We start from the raw sequence: 19,424 nt of genomic DNA on the forward strand, positions 1-19,424 counted from the left end.
ACACCTAGCACCTTAGAAACAAGATAACCATTAGGGTTCATGTTAATAGTGTATTTGACTGTGTAACATGAAAAATAAGTTGCTAATTGCTGGTTCCACTCTCTTTAACATAAATCTGCACACGCTAACTGGCTGAAAGCTGAATTTTCTCTTGAGACAGACAGGAAAAGGGATATGTAATTGCTTAGTTGTACCTGTGTCAGTACAGGATCCCTCTGACTCAGCCAGTGAGCTTTCAGGCTGCTTCATGCTCACTCACAAATAGAGATTTTCCATGCAGTCAGTAAATACTGCTGTTCTTTGCCCCTGAATACTTGGTTTTTATTGTATATAGAAAATGTCTCTGTGTCCCACAGTATCCCTAGGTATTTTCTGTATATGTCCAGATTTTGCTGCAAGTCCAGTATATAAGTATAAAAATACACAAGTTAGTATTAAACTAGTTGGCTTGTTAGTGCTGTGCCCTGCAGGGGTGGGAGACCTCTTAAAGGCTGATTTGCTGTTCTGTGAAACAGTGTCTGCATGCGCACACGGCTGTGACTGCACAAATGGACCTTTAGCCGTGCCATACGATCAACTATGGCTTGATTTATCATTTTATGTTTTTTTTAAAGTTGCAGTTACCAGCCTAACAAATGAGTTTGCTAACTTACTGTGGTAAAAGCCATAGAGTACATCCATTTATACCATTATACAATTTTACACGTCATTGTTAATGATTTAAAGTCTTTGAACTTTGGTATAAATGTGACTAGTGAGGATTTCTATGATGTTTAGCTCTGTGAAGAGGCAAAATGTTGAACGCAGCAAAGCCAGTGTTAGTTTTCTCTGCATCTGTACCTCTGGAAATTCTTGAGGTAGTGGAGCTGAAAATGTAATATCTAAGAGGAAGAGAGTGGTGCCTAATGGAAGAAGCAAGAGATTTGGTACCGTAGCGTTTTCTCACATGCGCTCTCTCTACCTCTTACCTGGAGGTGGAATGCTAAATACCAGATAATGGTGTGAATGCGGTTAAATTTGCTTTAATGCAAGATCAAAGTTAATGGTTTAGTTGTAACAAATGTATTTAAACATAGATAATATATTCAGTGATATTCAGACAAAACGTAATTGTGACCCTTCCTAGAAGTGTTTCCAGTAATTTGAGTCAACGATTTCAGTCATGTTTACCATTTTAATACGGCATGTACAGGAAAATGTTACTGCTGGAGTATTGCACCAGATCTCCATCTGGTATCTCTAACTTTAGCCTTTTGAAGAAGTATTTATACAAATAATGTACTTATTTATAGTCAACATTTCATTCTGTAAGCAACTGAACCTTGCAGTAGCTTTAACCTCTGAAAGATTACACTCATTTTACACATAGTGGTAACCTAATGACTAAGTTCATTGTGTCCATCTCGTGAGAGCTCTGGGTGATTTGAGATTGTATCTGGGATCTGGCTGGGAAGCCTGCTCTCTTTGCTCAGTTCAGTATCTGAAATTGAGGAAAGGCGCAAAGCAGATGACAATTATTTTGCTGCTCAACCCTCATTAGTTTAAAAAATAAATAAGTATTACTAGTACATGAACGGGTATAGTTTGTGTCAGCAGGAACTGCTGTACAAACAATAATTTGCTTGCCGGTCTCTGGCTTCAGCGGTGCTCTGCTAGTGGCGGGCACACGCACTCAGTACTCTCTGTACTCTCCCAACTGTAAGGGCTGAAAATGTCTCTTTTCCACAGTGAAGAACAAAAAGCTGCAGCTTTCATCTGGGATTTCTGATTTCTTCGTCTGTAGAACCTTGAGTCACTGCACTAGGGGCTGTGTGCTTAAAGAGTGCTCTGACATCAGCCCAGATTTGCAGATGGGGTGTGCAGTAGTCATGAGTATTTTCTTTTGCAAACTGTTTTGGGGTTTTGTCAGCTGGAGAGGGTTAACCACATCAAGCAGCTACTGGGAGAGCAAGGGGACTGGAACCTGGTAACCAGTGTGAGCTGGATGCGTGTATCCCTCATCCACGCACTGAGCCACCGCTGAGATTTCTGTATTGCACTAAACCTTTTCCCACGTGGCTTACTTCTCCTTTGCGAGATTTCAGACCTACACGCTATTTGTATTTGAGCTATTTTGAATTTTGAAGATCGTTTGCCCGCGTAACGTAGCTGAAATAGTCAGAGCGGCTTCACGCTCTGCAGCGCGGCAGGGGGCGCTGTGCGGGCTGGGGCGCTGGCCGGCAGGGGGCGCTGTGCGGGCGGGCTCGGTACTGCCCGCTCGTCTCTGTATAACCGAGCCCGGGAGGCGGGTTCGTGCGCACAGGCGGGCGCGCTGTCTGTATAAAGCAGTATCTCTTGCAAAGCGTCAGATACTTTAGTTTTACGGCATTCTAGCATCACGTTTTTGACCGCTTAAGGGAAGCGAAGGGTTAGAACGGAGTCATTTACAGTCAAGTATTATTCTCTTATTTTTACTTTAAATGGAACTTGACTTTCTTCTTTCTTTCAGAAACACTTTTGACTTCCTTGTGTGAGGTGCAAGTCCTTTTCATGATACGGGTTCATAACCTCCTCTTCAGCTAAGATCAGCAAAGAACAGCTGATATAAATAAATAAATACTCTTCTATCAGAGCTCTAGGTAAACTAAGTAGAAATCAATCGCTTCCTTTCCTTTTTTTGGTGCTTAAGAACTTGATTCTGGGAGGTCACTAATGATACGGTAGAGTATATTTAGACATTTAAAAATATTGGGTATTGTACCATGCCAAATCCCTTGTGTGCTACAGTGTTTTGACAATCTCTTTTAGGAGAGTTTGATGTAGTACCTAGAAAAAGTACCTAGTGATTCTTTATATCCATTTCATTTTCTTAAGTCCTACATATATCTCCAAAAGATCCTATATACCATTCAGAAAACTGTTACCACATTTATAGAAGCAGATGTAGAGATACTAATCTTGAGAAATTCTGGTTTGTGTATTCCAGGTTGCAAAGGGATATGATCTTTTGTGTCTGAGCTTTCCCCTGTCTTTCCATTCTGTTTCTGTTTTGCTTCATTTTGGGGCAGTCTGTTATTCAATTGCCATGTCAAGCCACGGAGGGCGAGAAAGGTTTCCATCGGTCTGTAGGTGTTGAGCTTTCCTCAGGAAGCAGCCCAGATGCTTTCTGTCTGTATATGACAGGCTTCCCTTTTCACGCTGAAGTCCAGTCTGACACCTCGGTTTTGGTCTCTGACAGGAGGAGCAGGCTGCTGTCATTGCAAATGAGATGGCCGAGTGATCCTGCGCTGTTCATCTTTCTGCAAGAGACAACTCCAGCTGGGACTTTTAGCTTTACTGTGCTCATCTGTGGCAGCTTCGGATTGAACTATGAAATCCGTTTACAGCCCACTTAACAAACAGTGATGTTTACATCTGGGTATCAAAGCAAGCTGTTTGCTGGAGTTCAAAGGCAGCTTTACAAGCACTAAATCTGATAGGTGAGGAAAACGTCCCCTGCTTCCTTCAGGTGCTTTGTATGTGTGTGTCTTCAGGGACAGAATTAAGCAGGAAGGGTTATCTTCCCTGGCTTAGCTCTGACTTAACAGTCCTTGGTCAACAATATGCTTCCTGGGTGGGTTCTGCCATTGTCAGAACTATATGCCTTGTATATAGATCTATATGCCTTGTCAGATCTATATGCCTTGTTGTATGCAAGGGCATTAGTCAGAGGGGTCTCCTCTTGCAGACAGGGAAGAGAAATAAGTGCTCCCAGGGCCTTCCCCAGCTGCCCAAAGGCAGGTATTGACTAGCTGCTAATTAAAAAGTGGGTCTGAGGTGACTTGTGCCACTGCAGGCAAGTGCTGGAACGAACCACTTTGGGCTTCTTTTCCCCCCCAGCACATAGGGGTAACAGATCTTCCTGAAAGAGGGTGCGGTGGCCGTGGCTGGGAGTGGCTCCAGTGCCTGAGAAATGCCGTCTAAACAGAGAGTACATAGCATAAACAGATCCAGCAGGAGGCATGCTTTGGGGTGTGAGCACTGTGGAGAGGGGAGCATAAAACATCGTATCTCAGACAGGCAGTATGCCGGTGCTTGGGTTTTTCTCTGATTTGGGAGAAAGATGAAATCAGTGTCTGGGTTTTGAAAAGAAAAAGATGTTGAAGATATTTTTTTATTTGAGGAAGAGCTATAAGGAGTTGATGGAGATTTTTGCTTCTGCCTCACGCTAGTCTCTAAGCTTTCCAGTGTGTTAGAAGCAGCTGCATACTCCTGCTCTTGCCCACAGTGTCTACTCCCGAGTTACTAGTTCAAGCAATTCAAATTTAATCCATTGTGGGGGGAAGATGGGGCATTTGTTTGTACGCGTAGGCACGGTGTGTGATAATAACACAGTCAAAACTAGTGCACCATCAACTGGAGAGATTCCATTAGCTTATTAGCAGTCATTAGGTGTTGCGATGAGATAAGCTTTCTCTATTGCAGACTTCTTACAGAGCAAAACCACCAGCTTTGTGTTTGCAGGGAAGAACTTCTGCTTCCTGTGGTACGATGCCTCCAAAGGGGTCATCTAAGCTGGAAACATGCCATTTAGTATGAGAGTGTGAGATACATACGAATGCATAGGTGTGCATTGTTTGTGACTGGGGGAAGGAGACATCTCAGTGTTGGGATACCCAGCCTGACCTGTGGATGCTGGCCTTGGTTTAGCTGATCCAGCTGTATCACACCCTTCCAAAGAAGGGTGAGGCAGGGACATGAAACATGTTAGCAAAGCCGCACAAGAAGTGCTGAACTTTTCTGGAGGTATCACCCCAAAACCTGGCTTCATCTCAGAAAACAAGCTTTGGCTGGGAGCTTTCACTACAATGACTCATTGTTTTGAAGTGCTTCATTTATGAAGACCCCCAGCAAACACCAGCTTTCAGGAACAGGCCGTTCTTAAGAAAAGCTGCCTGAGACATGGAGGTATGTCTGGTAAGGAAGGTGCTTGCAGATCTGTCATTTGCAAGAAAATGTTCAGGATTATGACAGGACAAGCTGTTAAAAAATGTCCTCGATTCCACAGGACAGATGTCTGAGAAGCAGGGGATAGGTCAGCTTTTTCCTTCAGCAAATATTTTCCATGATGGTCCGCAGTTTAAATGTGAGCCTTCACAAATGGAGCTGTAAAGGACAGATGAGAGGCTGTGTATCGGAGCTGTGGTGCAGAAGAGGGGGTGGCAGGGTTTATCTGCTGCATGTAACGTGCTCTGTGGACAAGCTACCAGATCTGTGGCTGAACTGGAGGTCTGCAGACAAGAGGCTGAGGGTAATGGTGAGAGAGCATAATGACAGTCCCGCTTTGGCTGCTGCTGTTTGTTTGTGGAGGGAGGGCAGGGATCATCTTTTAGGGTTTATTAGATGAGGGCCACACTTCTGCCATAAAAATAAGCAGCAAAATTTTCAGTCAGTTTTCAAAACATAAGTCGTGTTTCTCGGTGGTCTACGCTGGCTGGATCCGTAACTAAGGTGGATTTCTGCTTGAGAATATTTCCAATGTAGTTTAATCTTCTTTTCTTTCTCTCAACCTCTTTCCTCTTCCAGGAGCAAAGACAAAAATCACAGATTTTATGTTAAAGTTGGACTCTGTCTTTGCTGCACTCATCTTTCCAACTCGTTGGCTGAGCAAGGAAGGGAGCAAGCAAGGAGAGGTTAGGGGTGCAAACGTGCTTGGTCTAGCAAAGGGCAAAAAATCTGGCCGTTTGCAATGGCAAATGAGTTGTGCTCTCAGGTGAGGCTGTCCACGGGGAGCCAGCGCTGCCGACGTGGAACTCTGTGTCGGCTCCCAGGGGGAGACAACTCCTCTTTTGGCTGCTCTAAGCTTATGCAAGAGGAGCACAGATGTTCACAGCTTGAATTTCTGTGTAAAGATGATTACCAATAATGATCTTGGGACTGCCATTGAGGGCTGTAAAGGTGGTGGCAAGTGAATTGGCTCTTTCACAGAGAGTAATGATGGAGTGTAATAGTGGGGCACAGTCATGGAAACTAGTATGGAGTAAACATATCTGTGTTAATCTATATAGTCATTAAAGTAACCCCTGGATTAATAGCTGTTGTTCAGCCACTGGCAGTAGTTATTGCAATAATGCTCTATACTCTCCTTTGTGTTTTCTGTTTTCTACAGATAGAGGGATGCCCTTAAGTAGGGTTGGATTTAGAGATTAGTGATACAAAGATGACCGTTGATAAAATCTGACAGCCCTTTCAGACACTTGTTATGTCAAGAGCCCTGTTTGGTGGGTGGGATTCATCTGTCAGGAATATGAAAACAGATTCATTACTGAGGCTGCTGGAAAAGGATTTAGTTCTGATACTCTGTCTGGATCACTGCCTGGCTCAAACACACCCCATGACAGCTGGAGGTCCTCCTCATTTGGGGCCTCCCTAATCTTGGTGTGGAAGAAAGCTTCAAGGAAGCCAAATGGGCTACTTACTCTGCAAGGAAATAAATTTTCCTCTTGTCCCCAAGGACTGAGAAGCCCCCTTCACAATACCGCTTAGAGAGTACAGACCTTGGCACTACAGCTGTTGTGTAAGGAACATCAGCTAGCATTGCATTCCCGTTCCATTGTGGTCCAGAGGAGATATTTAGGGTCTCTCTGGGTTTTTTTACTGATTAATTTCAAGAACTTCAGAAGAGCAATTAAAATAATTTAAAAATGGCAGAATTCTGTAAAGTGTCAAATAATGTATACTAAGCTCTTCTGCCAAATCCTTGGAATACTTTAAGTAATAATCATATATTTGACAAGAAATCTACTAGATCTCCTAATAACATGGGCAATTTCAGTTCAGTTTAACAGGAAGCAGTGGAACTCAGGTACTGGATAAATTCTAGTTAAATTATTTCTTTTTTTTTTTCAACTAAATGAGAAGGTTCCTGTGATAAGGTAAGTCTTTCAGATGCTGATTGAATATGTGACTATTTCAGATTCAGAAAGGCTTAATCTATATAAAAACTGAAAGAACTAAAAGCTTTTGATATTTTTATTGGGTTCATATTAGTAGAAAAAACGTTTTTATTGCCTTTTGGCAGGATAGTACTCAGAGATGGCTCAGGAAATCTAATGCAGAGAAAAAGATTGGATCCAAACCTAGTGAAGGATTTACAGTTGACAGTTACAGAATGAAAATGCTCTCCTTGGCTTTAGCGTTTACAAAGATGGGTGAGGAAAACTCAAGAATGACTCAGAGTCTGCCGCATGTGGGCTGCCTGCTCCAAGAAACTATCATTTTGCTGGCATTGTTACGTATTTTTCATCTGTGCTAGGAATTAAATGGACATAATTTGGACCCAACTGGTTAGTTCCGTTGCACACTATTAAGTCAGGCTGACGTCAGTAAATACCTTACATACCTTTTGATTCTTCCTCATCTTTGCTGAGCAGAGCCGTTTCTGAATGTATTCCATTCTAAAAGCCACAATCCTTTGGGCAGATGATCTTCAGGTTGAGGTTATTTAGTTAGTAACACCTAAATTGAGAGGTATTTTGAGATGCACAAAAGCATTTAAGTACAACTAATACACTGTTACTGATTATTCACAGAGCTCTTGATCCCATTTAGATGACAGGAGAAGGCAGGGTAAAATAAAAGCCATTTAGAAGTGCACTGAAATCAAAGGCAAGGCATCATTTGACTCTCTCAGCTCTGACTCATATTCAAGTTTTCGGTGGTTACCAAACACATTTCTAATACACATTCTCCCTGATGTGTCCTTTGTTATAACAGACCCACAGAGGACCAGAGTTTGGAAACAGAAAGAGACTCTCTGGAGCCAGGGATTCGTACTACTCAAAATCACGATGACCCTAGTACTGGTTTTCATTGCTCATGTGAGTCCTTTTGGATTGCGCTCATTCTGCAAGCTAGACCAGCATCACAGTGACCCTCGAACGTGAGCTCCCTCAGGCAGATGTGCTAGGCCAACGTGCGGGCTCCTATGACTGCAAGTAAATTGTAACCAGCAATGAATTAAGCTTATTAATATGACAGTATCTCCGTAAGCAAACAGCGGTTGCTTGTGCCCCGCTGTCTGCTTGTGGCTAGAAACATGCAGCAAACAGAGCACTGAGGCAGGTTTTCAGTGGGCTGGGTTTATTTTCCCCACTCAGGTCCCCTGCATGGGCATACTGTGTGCACAGCCTCTCCCTGAAGCGTACATCTCTCTTTGAGAGCGGGACGGGGGGGATTTTAAGCCTTCAAACAAGCTGAATGTGGAAACGATATAGATTGGAACCAGGCACTATGTGTGAGTAAGAGCTTCCCACGCATCCTTACAAATACCCCTCAGCTCCAACACTGTCAGTCCCTCTGTTTCCACCGTGAGCAATTTCCTAGCTCTGCTGATACCCCACAGCTGGAGTGGAGGCACAGGCAGTGTGCTGTGGTGTGATGCAAGTGGAAGTTGTTGTCTTCATTTTTAAGACACGGTGGTAAATGTTTTCATTTCTCACTTTGCTTAGGCATAAGATCCTGCAGTAGGAGCAAGTCATGTATTACATTTCTGAAGTAAATGGAAAGGGTTTTGAGAATGTATTGAAAGCATTTTTCTAATTGTTCTGCTGAGACACTGTTTGTCCTTTTTTTTTTTTTTTTTTTTCATTGCCCTCTCCAAGACTGAAAACAGAAAACATAGTTAGTGTTGAAAGAAGTGTGAAGGATAAATGTGGAAGGGACATTTCCCCATAAGGATTAATCTGTCTGCATGGTGTTTATGAGCATGACCTGTTAGTACACTTGGGCTGCAGCCATATCTCCATACATCTCCCTCAGTAATGCAGCTGCTGACTGCCTCGAGCACTGACATTTACAGAGCGTGTATCATCCAGTTATTGCTTCACATCCCTCCAGACAGTCTTGATCATCAGCTAATTAAAGTCTTTTGCTGCTTCTGCACTCTTCCTTGGAGCTTCTGTTTTGCGAACACAGCTTCCCATTGGTGATGTGTTCATTATGTCTCCAAATTTTACTTTGCAGCATGACCATGACTTAGTTTATGAGTAAACTGAGTATCAGAGGCGTGGAAAGCTGCTCAGTGGAAAGGGTGGCTCACCCCATGGTGCTGTGCACCCTGACACTGTCTAGGGCCCACTTAAAGTGAGCTGCCCCAAGTTTTAGTGTTGGGCTGTTTTCAACCTGGCTCTGGAAGTAGGCAGCCTGTTGCTCTGCTTCCTTCAGCACAAGTAACCTCAGTGCATCTTTGGATTTGCTTGTCTGGGCACATGCCCTACTATCAATTGTCGTGCAAGATCTCAGAAATGCTTCTGGAGCCTAGAAAAATACAGAAATATGGAAATATAACTGTGTTGACAGATCAGCCTCCCAAAGACAGTTTAGCAAAGCCCCAGCCAGACGATTTCTTGTTAGCTAGCTGTTCTGCTAGCACATTACCTCTGGCGTGGAAAAATGTAATCGGTTGTAATCCAAGCTACAGCAGGCATCATGCTTAACACTTCTGATGCTTATTGCATTCAAAAAAGTGTTCCCAGACCATAAATGTGGTGGTATGATAATTTGCTGATGAGTACTAGTATATTTATGTGAAGGAATAAACGTATGGTTATTGGAGTGAATCTGTGAGAGATGTCAGGAAAAAGATGGAAAGGAAGGAAGAAAGGAGCATCCTTTTTCAGTCAGATTCACTGGGAAGCTTGGAGAAACAGAGCTGCACAAAATTAAATCTGACTCCCCCTTTGCAAATGCCTGTCTTGAGCGTGATGCCCATGGCAGTGCCATCTCTTGGTGTAGATAGAGATGAGGTGGGCACAGAACAGGTGAGGGAGAAGGAGGGCTCAGTAATGATCTAAGCGAAGGTGTGGGGAGGAAGAGAGCCAGTGCACGAGCACTGGGTGCAGCAGGCAGGGTTGTTCTGGTAGATAAACATTAGGAACTTGTATTATAACCCAAGAGCTCCTTGGTATTTTCAAAGCAATGGGGGTTACAAACCGTAACCTTGCTGTTACAGTTGTTTGAGCATATCGTAAGGCAAGTATTACTTGTTAGCATTGTATGTTTTGAGCAAAAACAGTACAAGAAATGAGTATGAGCCTGAGTTTACTGCAATGTACATAGAGGATTTTTTTATTATTATTATTTTTAGAAACAGCCAATGCGTTACATGTTATTCAGCACAGGCAAAGACTCTGACACTGCTAGCCAAAATGGTCAATGGGAAGATGAACTCAGAGGCTACAGGAGCAGCTACCTTTAGCAAAGGTCCTTTCCATGAGACAGCTTCTTTTCCACAGAAGTTCTGACATTATTGATGGTGGACAATGCCATTTTCTGGGTTCACAGAAGCATTGCTGAAATTACAGACTCACCGATAAAGCAGGAGCTGCCAAGTGGTTCGTGACAGGTTTATTTAGTCCAACAAGCAAATAGCCAGAGGTGACACAGAACATGGACATTTGTTGTTTGGTATTTCATTCAAATACGGTGTTTGGAATTAGAGCCTTTTTTCCAATCTGAACCGTTGACCATTTTGGCTAGTGAGCTACTGATCCCATTGATAGAGCCTTCTGAACATTGCCTGTGAGTAAAATGCAGCATTGAGAAGTTAATTTAAAATTAAGAAGAGAGATATTATTAAAGCACATTAAAATATAGGAGAAAACAACACTTCAAGGACAACAGCGGAAACAAAGAACACCATCACTATAGCATCCCCATGCTGCTGGTTCCATATCACTCCAAGAAATTTCACACCAACCTTTTGACGCCCTTTAATGGGGACAAAGAAATGCTTTTCTGGAATTTCTTTAAGCAATTTAATACCCGAGGTGAAACCAAGACAACCTATTCTGCAGTCTTTTATACCAAATCCAGATAAAACCCCAAGCAAGCAGTTCCACAGAGCTGTAGATCATAGGACTGAAGCTGCCCTGGATGGATTTTTTCCAAACTTTCACCCATTGCTCCGTTTTTGTGTCAACAATAGAGTTGAACAGATAATGAGTTCTTTTGGAAACACTACCCTGTAAAAACAGGTCATTGCTGAACTGTTGTTAATGATGAACCAGGAATTGGTTCAAACTATCTCACCCTCTCTTTTCAAACAGCTCTTGTTCTTCCTATCAGCACCTATCGCCACAAACAACCATAGTTTGTCTCTTTCTAACTGCTAGCGGTTTTCTATGTTGGTAAGTGTCTGGCATCTTCTAATTAGGGCTGTTTCTGCCCACTGTCCTTTTGAATCCTAAAGGAAAAAGATGTGAAGCTTTATCAGTGACTTTTATGTGGAAGAAGTATTTAAAGAAGTCAGACACTATGGCAAGGAAGCCAGTTGTTCTTATCATGCACAATTTCTTTTCCCCAACCGAGCAACATTTTTGTTTGTTCAAAGCAGGATTTGTTTGTTTCAGTAAATACCTGTCACATAGCAACAGAAATATTACTAAATAATAATACATATAATGTTAAGCTCCTGGGTCTAGAAGCTTTTAATGAAAAAAAAAACACGTTCCTGATAAAAAATAATAAATAATGTCACCTTTTCTTTTTACATTAAAAATATCTGTACATGATTACACAATACAACTAAGTACAACTTTATTTTCTAGGCTCGGGGTGGCATCTCTGGGTTAGATCTTCATCTAAAAGAGTAGAGCCTCATAGTCTTGATCCTGCATATTTCCCACTTTATGAAAATCATTTTCCCAAAGTTGCGAAGTCTGTAGCCTTGCTTATCCTTTCCATGCAATGTGGAAGCAGCTCACAAGGAACACAGCAACATCTACATGCAGGAAGCAGCGAAGGACTGAGATCTTTGCAAACAGAGATGCGCATATGGTGATAATTGGAAGTCTCGGAACTTCTTGTCTCAACTGGAAGAGAACAGAAACAAATAGAAAAATAAAGATGGAAAATGTAAGTAGAAGTCTGTCTTCCTAATGTAGCTAGAAAAGTTTTTTTAGATGGTATATTTTTCAAGATGGCACTTAGTGATCTATAACAGACTGACTCTGTCTTTTAGCCAACCTTTCTTCTTGGTAAGAATGCCCGAAGTTTGCTCAGATGACAACGGCACTGGCAGCTTGCCTGGAGTTTGAGAGCCACGTCCCATCCGTTGGCCTCCGAATGGCAGAGGATGGCCACTGTCTTTTAGCAGTTGGCCTGGTTTGAAGTGGTGCTTGCAGGGCCTTCTGCTAGCAGTGAAACGTCTCTGTAGCTCCCACTCCAGCTTGTCAGGCACTGTGTGCACCCCATGAGTCTTCTACCAGTGAACTTGGCCAGGAAACACAATAAAAGCATTCACAAAGCAAGCTCTGCAGGGCAGGGTGAACCAGCAGCTCGTGCTGACCTCTCACCAGTAACTAATCGAAAAGCAAACATTTCCTCTTACTTTGCTAAAGACGACAGCGCTGTTTGTCTCCTGACAGCATCTGGTCACTACTGGGCAGCATCTTGCGCAGGTGAAGCAGGCTTTTAGTCTCACATCATGCTAGGGCTGAAGCCAGAGCTTGTGATGTTTAAGATCATGATTATCACAGAACAGAGAGGTGGCTTGTACACAGGTGGCAGCCGGAAAGGAATAATAGAACTCCTTGCACTGGGTGGTCTGTATCCGTGTTGTTTCCTTACATTGACGGAAATCAGCTCGCTCCTGGAGTAAGGCTCTGATGCAGTCATACAGTCCAGCTGTCCTTGCAGATACAGGAAAGTCCTCAGCTCTCCTGCTCATGTACCTTCCCATGCCCCCACCAATCTACACATGTGCAGCTGGACATTCATTTGAAGTCAGTGCAAAAAGCATCATGACAATGCAGATGAATGAGTTTCCATAAAGTTCTGCTGTCCATGAATCCTTTGGGTATCCTGACAGGCATCTGTTCCTTCAGCTGGGCCACTCCTCTTCTAGGACCATGACTAGAAGCAGGACTCTTGGGATTCAGGGTCATTGTGGATGGGAAGCTTCTCATGTTCCTGATGATGCCCATTACGTAGAACAGTGTACCTAGGAATGGAAAAACATAAAGGAAGATCTGGTAGCACCAGTTAAAAGGACAAGTTTATGTAAAATGAGTTCTTGAAAACACTGAAGTATATCTTAAGACAATACATCTTCCAAATATCCAGATCCCACATGAAGCAAATGTGAATCCCTACTTTTCTTCATGACAGGAAACCAAATCTTCAGTATGATGCGGTCAAGGCAGTCCCTGAAAACCAAGAACCTGTTGGTTTTCATGTATCTAAGGTGCAGCTGGTAACGAGAGGAAACCAGACCAAAGAACTAAGAAACACCGATCATCTGTGGGTGGACTAGGCTGAAGGCGCTTCAGCTAATGTCTTTGATGTGAGTGTTTAAAGAATCATTTGAGACTACCTTGGGACGTGAATGCTGTGTAAGATGAAACCAAGACCAACATTTCAGCTGTAAGGAATCACACATTATCTCTTACATGTTCCTCATCTTGCTGCCCATCTCAATGTGACTTTCTGAACATAACTGTTGGTTTAGTTTGCTAATGACGTGCAGCTCTTCTTCCTAAGTGGAGCGCAGTGCTTAGTAGGAACCAGCAGATCTGAGGTGATAGCAAAAATGTTGGCTAACTGGAATAAAACTGATATAGCACATCTTTCTAGAATGTCACATCTAATCATTCTTGCTTGCAAACCCCCTGAAGGGTACAGAGCAAGCCAGGTATCTTCCCTTGGCAATCCCTTTCATTTAAACTAAAGCTGAACCACACCATCCCTCGAGTCAGCCCAAAAGTAGGAAGCTGCAAAAATAACTGTAAAAGCATATTTTTCCCCTAGTCCAAATGCATATCAGGGAAATCAGGTATCTGATTTCTTCTGAATACTTTCTTCTGCTGAGTCTTTAGAGATTATAGCTATATTATTTCTCTTAGTAACAAATATACAAGACATACCTGAAATATCCACATCCCAATAAAGATTAAAAGAAGAAAAAAGCCTAAGAAAAGATCAGTTCTCCTGCTGTTAGCAGAGGGAAAAGAAGCACTATCAGCCTCCAGATTTGTTTGAATAACCATTAGAAAAAGGGTCAGGAACTCCACATCGTCTACATATTCAAAAACTGATACTATGACATCAATTTACTTGGCATTATTAATCTGGATGCATCTCTTTCTCCACTGAGTATACTTGGGACTTAGGCTCCTAATTAAGGTGCTTATAATGCCACTGAGATGTCTGAAGTAGATGATCTGAATATCCTGCAAATGACGTGTCCGTTAGTTCCAGTAAAACTCAAAATGAAAGCCAGGGTATAAACTGTACTGCCTGTCTGAATTTGCCGTGGTGAGTATTCCTGGAGGAATTTACCCTCTAGTGTACTAGATGCTTGTTGTCAACATGGTCAGGCTTGGTTGCCTTAATACAGGTCACTCTACGTGCAGATACATGTATCCATCAAACACACCTCCTTCGTACTCCATCACTTTAAATAATTATTGTAAATTTCAAAAAATGTGATCATTCTTCCAACAAGATACAGACTTGATGTAAGAAACAAGAAAAGACATTTTGCATCTAACACTGAACAGGCACTCCGATTAGATGATCATGAAGCATACAAGTCGTAACAGAATTTTAATTTTTTTATACCAAGTCAGACATGGCACATGATGTGAGGCGACCCACCAGCGAGACCTCCAGCGCAGCAGAGGCTCTGCTACAAATGGTGACACAGAGGATGAGAGCCAGGAGAGCCCCTGCGCTGCGGACGTGGCTGACACAGCGCAGAGCAGCTCAGGACTGGCTCGGAAGCACAACAGACAGGCACCCAAAGCTGACTTGGTACAGGATATCCAAAGAGCCAAACCTTGCTGCTGCTTCTTCTGCGGTAGTCAGAAAACAGTAGTGCAAGATCAGCAATTTAGCAGGTGATGCCGTTTGTTACAAAGATGCATTAAGCTTTAAAGAGAAGTCATTAAGGTGTCCCAGGGTCTCTTGTGGCACAAAGTGGCTGTCTGAAGCCTCTGGCAGTTACCTCAACACTTCAGCTGTTTACCCTGTGGGGAAAGAGGACCGGTAGGAGAGGAGGAAAGAGCATTCACATGCAGGGTGCCAAAGCTGCACTGCAGGGGTGATGGCTTGCTCTGCTAGCGGCACATCGTTCCTAAAAGTCTTACCAGCATCTCCAGGAAACTGTAAAAGAAGTCCTCTGCTGGCAGGATTTTTGTTACCAGGATTGTTTTCACATTTTTTTTTCCCTTTACATGAAAGTTCAGAGCTACCTGTAACTTACAGGGCACCAATTTAATGTCAGATAAAAGACACAATTACAACATCCCTGCTTTTTTTTCACACCGCCATGTCTTAACTGATCTGCTCTTTGAGCATACAATGAATTTTTCAGGTATCAGCATCTACGGGAAGCAAGATTAAGAGAGAAAGCACAGCTGCACCTGAAACTCATTCTTTGCCTCACCTACAGGAGCACACACCTACCGTGTCTCGGCTGTCACCCAGCTCGGGAGTCAAACACTGCAGCATTTCCCTTCCCAACCACAAGAAGAAAACAAGACTCGGACCCTGCATGTGTGGGCTGAATGTTTCAAGAGAAATTTATCAAGTAGGTTTGAGTAATGAACACATCTGAGGAAGCCATAATATGTGAACAGGAAAAAAATTTAAAATAATTAAATGCATTAAATAAATTATCTGCAGCAAATTAGTTGCTTAGCTTTCCTGCCCGTAATGAGTTCCTTCCATGGGATTTGGACACGCTGTCACGTTAAGCTACCAAGCTCAGTTACAAATGGCATCCCAGGCTGCTCCTGCAGCTGGCTCCTCCCCAGACTGGGGACCAGTGATACTGTCAGCTCACCTGACAGCTTCACTCGGATCACCACCACCGCCACCCAGCAATGAAGCCCAGCGATGGAAAGGAATTACCTCCTATAAAGGGACCCTGCTGCAGGCTACTCACGTACTTGCCAAATGGAACTTTAATTGTGATGATGACCAATTTGGAGATAATTGCTTCTGCATCTCCTGCTGTTTCTGACAGTCCAGTGGGCTCTCTAATTAACTGCTTGGATTAGCTCTCAGCACAGCAGAGGGGAGCTGTGTAGCTTTAACCTCTGTAGGCCCACAAGTACAACAGGGAGCCGCAACATTATTCTGGGAAATCGGCAAGAGCTGGGGAGGAGACACCAAGGGGATGCAGTGGCTGTTTGTGATCTTTCCGCTTTCGTTCTCCCACGCCAGATTGTACAATTTATTAAGGAAGCAAAGCCAACAAATTGTTGGGCTCTGGCCTCTGCAACCATGATGAAAAACAGTCACTATTTGCATGGAGCCTGAGGTCCCTGCTTACTTCTCTCCTGATGAGCAAACCCCTAGCATCCAGTTCTGTCCCCCAGGTTCGTACCTGTCTTGCTGAAAAGCAGAAAGCAATGTAATTTTGGGGCAGGGCTGCTGGGTCTGAACACAAAAGCTAACTGCATCCATTTCTGCGGCAGAACATGACCCAGCAGGAGGGGAGGCAACATCCTGATGGTGTGTGCGCCACTCCTCTGTTGGAGCTCGCAGCCACCGATCCAGTTTCCAGAAGGGAGCCTTTTCCTGGAGTTGATGCCTGGGCTCCTTTGGACAGGGGGAACAGACGAGAATTGGAAAGTATCTTCCCAAAAATGCCTTCTACCCAACGCTTCACGCTTGCAGTATCCGTGTAACGCTGCCTATACTGCTTACACATACCTATGGCTCCTCTGTACCAGCAGAAGCGCCTGGGCAGCTCAGCAGTTCTGCAGCTGTTTTACCTGTGAATTACTCCCCTGGTTTTTAACCGCAGTCCTTGCTCAGATCGCTCGTATCCATCCTTCTTCCCTAAGCTCCCTGCAAACTCCAGTTCATCAGCCCACAGGCAGTTAATCCTGGTGGCTGCTGCAAAGGGCAAGGGGCCCCTTACAGGTACAGAAGCTGCAAGGGCTTGGATGACGGTGGTAGAGACTGCTCATTAACAACAGACTGACAAAATGAGAGCAAAGGCAGCCTTTCCCAGCTACAGCTGCATCACTAATGGGCTAAAGGACTTGTGGGGCAGCATCTCCTGTGCTTCCCAGAGCCTCTGAACAAACATGGGCCTTAGTGTTCCCTCAGCAGCTTCTGTCCCTTTAACCCTGGCAGGAGAAATAATGTTACCTAAAGGGTCACAATCATAGCAAAGAAAAAATAAAAGAAAATAAATGCCCACGACTGCCCAAGCACGGGAAAGCTTTCAGCTGGGCTGGCACGGGGGAAGCCACAGCCATCCCAAACCCGCCGCAAGTGCGCAGCTGTCTCTGCTCTCTGCTCAGCAATCCCTTCCTCACACACCTGATCACGTTATTAATTGCTTCCGTTTTTGAACTGACAGAAGGTGGTTCCTGTCACCCTGACATTCTCTGGGACCAAGGTGAGGCTTTGCAGCTCTCGCTGGGAAGGGTTTGCTTTTGGGGGGGCTGGTACTGGAGCTGCTAACTCTGCTCCCCAGGACTTTTGCCACCTAAATCCACTCCCCCTCTGCCTGGAAAAAGAAGGACACATTGTCACTGGGTAGCAAAGAACTTTGCACACGCATTCAGATGCCAAGAGGTCAATGTTGCTGCAGAAGCAGGTGAGTGGTGCGTTTATGGGTACGTCTGTTACTGGTTCTGCTGGGATAGCCCGGGTCCCAGGTGGGTACACAAAAGGCCACAAAGTCTGGGAAAATTTAGACGTGAACTGTACAAAAAGCTGATAAGCCCCAAGTTTCTTTGTATTTGCAAATCTTTTTGATAATCTTTACATTATAAATGCAGAATACTTACTGCCAGAGTTTCTAAATACGCTCTGTAATGCAAGAATAGAAGATAAAAACCTTGTATCAAACGCTGTGAAATCAGCGCTGTTCTTAGATGTTCACATTAAATTGTTTGAAGCCTGTAATATACTCTGCCGCTGGCTGCAGCAGTGACCTTACAGGTGTGCTGGGCTGTGAGTCTGCCGTTGAACCCACACTCACACGATTCAGGAAAATGACCCCTAACTGAAAGCAGACTGTGGTCCTCGGCCACCCCTGTACTGGGATTTGGGGGGTGTTGCTGGCAGTTCATTAGTGACTCCCTCCTGGACTGATGGAGGAAGCTCAGGCATGGCAGTCAGGCAAGGGGCAAGTTCTAACTGTGATACTCTTAAAAATCTGAAATAATAAGAAAAAAAAAAAAAGTGAAGATTTTGTGGCACTGAAAGTTTTCCTGAGTCTGTGCCAATTTCTATGACTTTTTTCTTTAAAAATAAAATCAAAAAGCAATAATTCTGTAAAAGTTACAAGTGAAATCTTTCATTTAAAGGTATTGTAATTCGTTGTTGTTGTTGTTGTTTTGGAGAAGTGTCCATTATTGATATTGTTGTTTTAACTTTTTTGTTGTTGTTGTTGTAAATTGCTTGTGTTTCAAATGAAAGATTTCAAATTAAACTGAACATTAGATTTCAATAAAACCAAAAATCTGAGAAGTCTAAATCTATTAATGTTTTCCTGACAGTAGCACACTGTAGTCCAGACTAAAGCAGAAATCTTTGTGCTGAGCTCTTGCAAGCTCCTTTTAAAGACAAAGCATGCCCTGAAAAAATGCGCAGGCTAATTTAGTAGGTTGAATGTTTAAGGAAGGTCAGAGCATCTGAGAAACATGCAATTATAAAGACTTACTTGCTAGGTCAGAAATAATGAGTTTCAAGCTAAAATCAAAGTGGTATAGAATATGTTTTTTCCCATTCTCTGGAAGTTTTCACAATTTCAAATATTTTCCCCATTTCTGATCTGGACTAAGGCTACAACTTCTCATGAGACAGAGAAGGGAAGGAAAGAAAAAAAGAGCAGACTCCAATTCATGTTCAAGGTCTTTTTCTGCCTTTTATCAAGCTGACTGATCTAACCACTGTGATAGTGGCAATTTTGTATGTGAGCACTCATCTGCCCGTCTCTTTCATTTTCTCCCTTTTCCAGTTGTTGATGGCCGGCATGCCAAATGAAACATGTAGAATATATTTCTTCCTTCACACACAACTAGAAACATCCTCCAGGATCCTGGAAAATGTCTCAGTAATAAGCTTTTGCACAGCCAATTCGCATCTTTGAATGTTGTGACAATGATTGTAGAGGGAAGCCAGAAAACACAACTATTTCTGGTTATTCTTAGTGAACAAAATCAACTTTTCCACTGCTCTCCCATTCCTCCTACCTTGGTTCTGCTCCCGGCAGGCTCAGACAAGCAGACAGGAGTCCTGCACCTTTGCATCTTGTTCTCCACTGTTCCCTCTGAGTTTTGCCTGCAGGATTCTGATGACCCCGTGGCTGTGCCACAGCTGTGGGGTACAAGTGATGCCAATTGCCTCGGTGCAGAAAAGCAAAGCTTTCAGCATAAGAGAGCTGTAAACTGTGTTTCTGAGCAGCTCACCAGCAACACAGTCCTCAGGCAGCTCAA

The 19,424-nt window shown here is 43.4% G+C and overlaps 1 protein-coding gene and 1 long non-coding RNA gene across 3 annotated transcripts in view; one reads left to right on the forward strand and one right to left on the reverse strand.

The window, feature by feature from the left end:
• Positions 1–32: 32 nt before the first annotated feature.
• Positions 33–19,079, forward strand: LOC130153659 (uncharacterized). Its single transcript, XR_008823477.1, has 3 exons — positions 33–5,275; positions 7,735–17,578; positions 18,947–19,079. It is a non-coding gene; the product is annotated as an uncharacterized LOC130153659 (long non-coding RNA).
• HTR4 (5-hydroxytryptamine receptor 4) overlaps positions 12,825–19,424 on the reverse strand; it is a 142,016-nt gene continuing 135,416 nt past the window's right edge. Inside the window, exon 8 of one of the 2 annotated variants that reach the window (XM_056348808.1) lies at positions 12,825–12,961. In XM_056348808.1, the coding sequence (XP_056204783.1) occupies positions 12,874–12,961 (88 nt within the window). In that variant the 3' untranslated portion in view covers positions 12,825–12,873. The remainder of the gene's footprint in view (positions 12,962–19,424) is intronic. The other variant, XM_056348809.1, reaches the window with a different exon arrangement.

Source organism: Falco biarmicus, chromosome 8 (genome assembly GCF_023638135.1).
Source record: "Falco biarmicus isolate bFalBia1 chromosome 8, bFalBia1.pri, whole genome shotgun sequence".
Taxonomy (NCBI): Eukaryota; Metazoa; Chordata; class Aves; order Falconiformes; family Falconidae; genus Falco; species Falco biarmicus.